Source organism: Montipora capricornis, chromosome 6 (assembly GCF_036669925.1).
Source record: "Montipora capricornis isolate CH-2021 chromosome 6, ASM3666992v2, whole genome shotgun sequence".
Lineage (NCBI taxonomy): Eukaryota > Metazoa > Cnidaria > Anthozoa > Scleractinia > Acroporidae > Montipora > Montipora capricornis.
The window spans coordinates 45,998,116-46,005,615 of record NC_090888.1 but is presented as its reverse complement, the minus strand read 5'-3'; the positions used below and the strand labels follow the sequence as shown (position 1 = coordinate 46,005,615).

The window sequence follows — 7,500 nt, the reverse complement described above, 5'->3', positions numbered from 1 at the left end:
ACATGTAACATATATGTGTAAGTAAAGTCAAGTGTATTTCTTCTCGTTTTCTGTTTTTTGCAAGAAAATTACGTTTAAAGTTGGGCTTTAATTCTCCCGCTTTTTCTGCCTTTTCAGTGCAGGCTCAAAAACTAAATCAGCACCCTGCTGTGACATATGATATGGGGAACAAAGATTTCATAATCAAGAGAAACAAGTGCTGTAGTGGATATTTTCTTTGTTGTTTTGCTGTTTCTTCGCAGACTCAATATCCACGACAAACATCAGTCAAAAGCACTGCTTCTTTATGTGGTGCTCTCGCCTGTCTTCCCCATATCACACATTGTAAGTCATAAGCTGCCAAAATGACCGCTGACTCCTCCATTCTGAGCCGCAATGCTGATGGCCCAAAATCGGAGTAATAACATTTTTTTAGGTGGAAAAACGACGGATATGCCCAACAAAAAGTTGAAAACATTATTGTGCATGGTCTAAAGTGTAAATAAAAAATGCTTATTTTTTGCCTTCAGTTCCCTTTTAAGTAAACTTGTAGAAATCAGAGATAAGTGATGTGTGTTCCAAGTGTGCGATGTGGGAAAGGCTGAGGGTGTGGGCTGAGAAATTAATACAAGGTGCAAGGTTTCCTGAGGGTTATCAAACATTGTATGATGAGCAGTCATAATCAGAGATTAGTGATGTGTGTTCCAAGTTTGCGATGTGGGAAAGGCTGAGGGTGTGGGCTGAGAAAATAATATGAGGTGCAAGGTTTTCTGAGGGCTATCAAACGTTGTACGATGAGCAGTCCCTAAAAGAGTCTTGTGAGAAGCAGGTAATCTCTGGTATATAAAAATGATAAGAACTATTCATTGACAAGTTTCAACTTCCAATTGGCCTTCCAGGTGAATTACTTCAGCCTGATTTAAGCAACACTCCCGGTAGATTCACTTATAATGGTCTTTGTTATAAGAAGCTCTGTGCCCATTTCCACAAAATTTAACTGACTCCCATAGTGATAAGCTTAGTCAACAAGGTAGCGTGGTCGACTTAACTTCTGTCGCTTTGGAGGTCACAGTTTTTAGTGAAATTCACAGCTTAGTCCAGGACTCTTCCGACAATGTAATCTTAAGCATTAAATTTTGGTTGCTGTTTTTGTGAACTACCGTAATTTCCGGCCGATTACCTGCGGGTAATGCGTTAATTTTCCAGTAAACCGCGGTTGCTGCGGGTAATAGGAAGATGCGGGTAATGCGATAATTTTTAAATCTCAGGTAAGAATTTGACAGATTGAAACAAGTTAAAATGAGGATAATTAACCCAACACTTCCTTCAAATCTGTGTGTTGCCTCGTTCGTTGATTCAATCTTTAAAATGATGCTTTATTTGCCGTAGTCTTTGTAAAACCGCTCGATGAAAGCCGAAGCAAATTGAATGAAAAACAATAATCTTTCCCTTCGACCATGTCACAACTTGTCACCGAATTAAAAGTAAATGAGAACGAATTTCTCACTTTAACACATCCTTTTCAATTTTAAGAAAGAGTTTATCGTGAGACACAATTCAATGCTGAAAAAGTAACAAGATGCGAATGTGTTTATTTTGTGATGCCACAAATTTTTCCGTTCAAAACAAATCTTTTACAATCTTGTTTAAATAATTTCAAACCTTTACTAATTAATTAAACTGATGCTTCCTTAAAACTTGCGTGTTGCCAAGCTTGTTTGTTACCGTAGTTCAATCTGAAAACGCTTCCTATTCAAGATTTGTGTGATGTTTTATTCTAGTGTTCTAAAAGCCCTCAATGAAAGCCGATGCAAATTGAATGAAAAACAAATCAATAGTGTTTAAGTGATTACTGTATTTCACTGCTTTTTTCTTCACTTAATTTAAAAGCATTTCTCACCTGCACTCCTTTCAATTTTGTACATGAAAGATTGAAAGCATTTTTTGTGAAAGCACGCTCAAAGCTACAAAACAAGATGCCGACATATTTCACGGCACCGCATAATTATTTAGAATGTGATTGTCGGCACGTGTGTAAATAAAACACTAACTACAGTGAAAAATTTGCTAGATTGTTCAGCGCATCAGTGAAATGTTCCTAGCTACCCCTGGCTTGAGTAATAGAGCATTTTTCCGTTTTAAGCGACTTCTTATTTAGGCCCGGTCTTTTGCCCCTGGGTATGCCTAACCACCACCCCATCAGGTATTTTTAACACTTTCTCTCAACCTATCAAAATGGCGCTCAATGATCAATCGTAAAGATGTTGGCCTTCAACTCGTATTCTATCGAGTCTTAGCGTTAATACATTGGATATTTAGATCGTTTTAACAAGACAAACCAGAAATGACTAAGGGGAGTGTTTAAGGCTGCATTATTAAAAGCCAATTCCTAGCAGAAAATGCTATCGATCTTCTGCTTTGTAAACAACAACATGGAATATTCATCGCTCCAAAATTTCTTGTCCCGGAAATACAGTAGCAAGATTTTTTCGGTTTTTCGTGCGGGTAATCGTCCGGAAATCACGGTACATGTATTGTGAACTATACTGTAAGTACACTACATTGTCAATATTTAAGGTCCTTTTTATTACATAGAAAGAAAGTCATGACTTACATGTACGTTTAACAAATACCTAGTCTATTTTTTTATTTACTCTACATGTACTTATTGTCATGTTTTTGTTGGTTAACCTTTTCCATCAACAGCCATTTTATTTTAAATGGACTAACTACAGAGAAGCTAAAAAAGCACCTCTGCACTTTGTGATAAAGAATTACATGTAGCTACACAAAATTAGGACTTAACCCCCCCTTTCCCTTGGGACCAAGTGAAGTGCATTTTTTGATACATAACAGTTAAAAAAGTTTACCGGTAACAGGAAAATAAAAACATTCTTCTTTTAAAGTACCTTAGGAGCAGCCGCAGCAGAAGCAGCTTTCTTCTGTTGTTGTTTAGCCTTCGCTTTTTCCTTTGCAGCCCTAAGGACAAAAGGTAAATAAAAGATAGAAATGTAGCACTGCCAAGGTCTTTATAACAGCCCGTTTGGGCTCTTCCAAGAATCGGGCAGACATACATGTAAAACAAAAGGACATGTAAGGACAAAAACAAAAGGACATGTAAGGACAAAAGGTAAATAAAAGATAGAATTTCAAATAAATACATGTAGCACTGCCAAGGTCTTTATAACAGCCCGTTTGGGCTCTTCCAAGAATCGGGCAGACATACATGTAAATTTTCTTCTACAAAAGCATGCAAGTCACATAGTTGAAATTCTTACCCCTAACTCCATACCTTGAATAAACCAAATCTTTCACACCTACTGTACAAGGAGTACTAAAATCATCAAATATCCCCAGCCCATCAGCAAAATTTACAGCCACTCTTGGCATTTCATTTTCATTTTCTACTGGTAAAACTGCAGTAACCATTTTTCTCAGATAAGATTTATTCTCAGGTAAACTGTTCACAGTTCTCAAATAATGTGGGTAACACAATATCATCACTGAAAAATGTTCACAAGCAGCAAGCATCACACAGGATGAAGAAGCAGCATGGGATCCTAAGTGCCCACAATACTTTTATTGGTGAAAGAAAAACATTGTAGTTGTTTTGTCAGTTTTTGTGTATATGTACAAAATTTCTGTGAAAGTAAATGGCCATCAAATGTTACTCATCAAAAAATGACCTACTGAGCCCTTAAGACAGGACGTCTTAATTATTTTTTCTATGAAAGTAAATGGCCATCAAATGTTTCTACCGTATTTATTCGATTAAGCGCCCAGGCCACTTATTCAATTCTTGGACTTTCAGGGTGGGTGCTTATTCGAGGTGGGCGATTATTCGAGGCTGGGCGCTTATTAAATTTTCACCATTTTCAGTAAGTAAAAAGTTCAGCACATAAATTGTAACTGTTCATTGTTCGGTTTAGGTATGCCCAGAACTAACAACTGATTGTTCGGTGTTCGCAGAAGTCTCTTTAGCTATCATAATTCTCAATCAACTTCAATGTTATCGTCGTGCAGCTCAATAAGTGAACTTTCTGGTGCTTCCTCCTCGACATCCAACAGTGTAATGTCAAGCAAATGGGTCAGTCAGGCGAGAAGCTGTTAGGGCTTCCAGGATGGATGTAAGGAAATCTTGTCCTTGGGGGTGGGGTGGTGGGCGCTTAATAACTTTTTCTACCTTCAGGGTGGGCGCTTATTCGAGGTGGGCGCTTATTCGAAGTTGGGTGCTTAATCGAATAAATACCGTAATCAAACAATGACCTAGTGAGCCCTTAAGACGGGACATCTTAATTATTTTTTTCTGTGGTACAATCTCAGGAGGCCACCTTCCAATGTCTGTGAAAAGAATGATAGCACTAACCTGATTGCTTGTTCACGGAGGGCTTTTCTCACTTCAGGCGTCTGATTTCGCTTGGCTAAAATGCTTTCCAGTGTGGCTCCCTGCACTGCCCGCTGGAATTTGACATTTCGTCTTGTCCGCTTCTTCTTGACTTCCTCTGCTGAACCCTTCTTGTGCTTTCGACGATAAAGTACAGTCCAGGTGATCTTTCGAGGATTTCTTTTCATTAACAGAGCCCTCTCGCATTTCTTGTTGAGGAAGTTGAAGACCTAGATAATGCATACCCAAGAGAACATTGTCACCCCAGATATCAAATTACAGATATTGTTGTCGTTGTTTTTCTTTTTTTAATGACAGAACATCAGCATCTTTATTGTTTAATTTAAGCCTACTAATGTCAAGACCTATATCTCATGTATGTAATATTCAATGCCCGTGCTAATATGACAGTCGAATACGACTTGCACAACACATGTACACTGTACTTGGTACAATACGTTACAAAATGAATTCATGGTATCAAATCATAGGTTTTACAAATTTAAAAAAAAAGGGAAACATAGCTTTACTAGTATCAATTATGGCTTCAAGAACTAAGAATGGGAAAATTCGTTCGCATACCTTCCCATCAAGTCGGCAGTATCTCTTGCCATGGCCAGGATAGATTTTATACCCACTGTAGTTGCACAACTCGAGCCTTTAAAAACACCAATAATAATTTAATTTCAAAGCCATTGAGAAAATAGATGACAAACATCGGCAGCCCCGATACGGTGAGAAAGCCCATGGGCTTGTGAAGATGGACAACAAGAAAGACTACAGATGTTGTCGAGAGGAGTATTGAAACCAAAAGGAAAGTCACTTTGAGGGTAAAAAAGGCAACATTGTCAAGTTAACACAAAACGTAACTGAAACTATGATAAATGCCTGGTTGAATAAATTCCAGCAGGTATTAATTTCTCGTTGATTATGGTCGAGATGCAAAAGGATTTTAGTTCAACTCACTTCATCGCTGTACAATGATTATTTTGGTGGAAGAGAAGAAACTCCTGTGCGCATGCGTTATTTTAGACCGGCTATTGTTTTGCTTGAAGAGCATCGTGGGTAATTCCAATATGGCGTCCTTTCGAAGAGGCTGGGAAATTGTTATTATGTTTTAGTTGCTTTGAATTTTCAGTTGTTTTAGCTCATCAGCACATGTTGTAGAGAGGACAAGGGTATGAACGGATGGCTGAAAGTACGGAAGGCGCAAGTAGCAGTAGAAGTAAGTCAAGAGAATCAAAAGAGGGTGAAAGACAGCAAGCGAAGCCCACTCCGCATATTCAAGAACATTCGTTCTTGACTGATAGAACAGACGTGAAACAAATGGAAAAAGGATTGCTCGAACTCATGCACGATTTTAACCACGGAAAGCTGCACGCATTTGGAAAGGACTGTACTATCGAAAAGATGGATAAGGTTCGAGAGCTTCAAGAACGTTTGGCACAGTTACATTTTGAACTGAACGATACTACTGAAGGATTTGGGGAAGAAGACGAAACTAAAAGCGCTGCGAACTTGGAAAAGTTAATGAAGAATTTGGAGGCTCTTAGCTCCACTGTTCAAAGCTTGCATCAAGAAAGTGCCACGTAATACAACCAGAATTTATGCAAGAGGACATGTAGGATTTCAAAACCCGAAGGAATCTTCTGTTCCAAATATGTAGTAAGAGCAGGAGCTGATGAGTAGGGGAATATCACGGCATTTTTGCAGACCGGTCTATTTTTAGAGTACCTTTCCTTTTATGAAAGAAAGGCAACCCCATTTCAGTGGTGCAATGACATCAAATTAGTTTCTTGTGATTGGTCATGGCACTCCTGTGGGAATCTCATTCGCGGGAAATTCGATCTAAGAATAAATCGGTCTGTGAAAACTCTGTGACATAAATAAAGTGCAGTTGTATGCTCCAACCCTTCAGCTTCTGGTATGAATTAATACACTGTAGTATCGTGAAGATTCTGCGTAAATGCGAGCAAAAGAATAACATTTGGCCAAAGAACTTACAGCTTATCACTACCCAGGAAAAACTCTAAGGCTGTGGGGTACTTGGCTGCTTACATGCATGATATTGAATAAACAATAATAAATTATTACTATTGCTTGAGGCTTGACGCTTTTGTTATAATATATCAAGAATTTTTAAGGTTGAGGTGAGCTACGACGGAGCGTTCGGAAAAACTTGTTGGGGGGGGGGGGGGGGAGGTTAGACTAATGAGAAATCAGGGGTCCCCACAAAAAATTAGAGGCAAAAAGGGGGGTGTTTGAAAAATTTAAACACTTTCAAGGGGGGTACCTTGAATAATGAAAACAAAAATTGTCATTCTCTAAGGTGAACACAATTTAACAAAATATGATATTCAAGAGTCTCACGAGTGTAAACTGGGGTTGACAGGCCTACATGTACATTGGTCCCTGCAGATGGTCTGGTTTCCTTTTCCTTTGTCATAATTCTCTCTCTTGAGTATGGTACATATTTGAATGGACGCCTCTTTTAGGGGCTTCCAGTAAGATTTCCTTTAGCGCTAAACATTGGTTGTTGTTCTATGAGACTTTAGATTTGGACCTTCATACTACTGTGTGATATTTTCTCTTCCAAGAAAATAGTTTATCGTGATGAAAATATTTTCAGTTTCTTGATGTTGATTTTATCTGCAGCAGGCCAGGGTTTTCGTTTGAGGCCGGAGGCCTTACGTTTTGTGCGGTGGTTTCCAATTCCATGTCTGATACTTTGATGCCAATATTTGACGGGTTTGTTCTATTTTTTATTGTTTTTACTTACTTTTAATTAAAGAGAATTTAAGTGAAAAAGTACGTACATGTAGCTTGTTAGCCAATCAGGTTTAAGATAGTGTGTGTAGTGATAAAAGTTTCAGAGGATTGCAAGGCCCTCGTGGTGTGATAGGCTGGAAAAAATACATTTTAGCTGTACTTTTGTACTTTAACGACACTAGATATTATTGCACAAGCCACCTTTCCACCTAAAAGGAACATTGAAAAGGGAGAAGCGATCCTTGCACTAATCTGGACTATTTAAGCAAATTTTTCTCTTTAGGCTTCAATGGGATTTAAACCCATGACCTCTGCAATGCCATTGCAGTGTGCTACTAACTGAGCTATAAAGCACATAATAAGAGACT

General features: G+C 38.4%; 2 protein-coding genes across 2 annotated transcripts in view; one reads left to right on the top strand and one right to left on the bottom strand.

The window, feature by feature from the left end:
• The window catches only part of LOC138052285 (large ribosomal subunit protein eL24-like), an 8,599-nt gene extending 3,210 nt beyond the window's left edge, over positions 1–5,389 (bottom strand). Inside the window, exons 1-4 of the mRNA XM_068898690.1 lie at positions 5,330–5,389; positions 4,946–5,021; positions 4,346–4,593; positions 2,889–2,958 (exon numbers count right to left, since the gene is read on the bottom strand). Of these exons, the coding sequence (XP_068754791.1) occupies positions 2,889–2,958; positions 4,346–4,593; positions 4,946–5,021; positions 5,330–5,334 (399 nt within the window). The 5' untranslated portion in view covers positions 5,335–5,389. The remainder of the gene's footprint in view (positions 1–2,888; positions 2,959–4,345; positions 4,594–4,945; positions 5,022–5,329) is intronic.
• A 162-nt stretch (positions 5,390–5,551) lies between these two features.
• Positions 5,552–5,956, top strand: LOC138053993 (coiled-coil domain-containing protein 28A-like). The gene has a single exon (XM_068900515.1). The coding sequence runs from the start codon at positions 5,552–5,554 to the stop codon at positions 5,954–5,956; it is 405 nt and encodes a 134-aa protein (XP_068756616.1).
• The last annotated feature ends 1,544 nt before the right edge of the window (positions 5,957–7,500 follow it).

Bases quoted from the DNA above. Each gene is read 5' to 3' on its own strand.
- LOC138053993 (XM_068900515.1), top strand. From the start codon at position 5,552: ATGGCTGAAAGTACGGAAGGCGCAAGTAGCAGTAGAAGTAAGTCAAGA.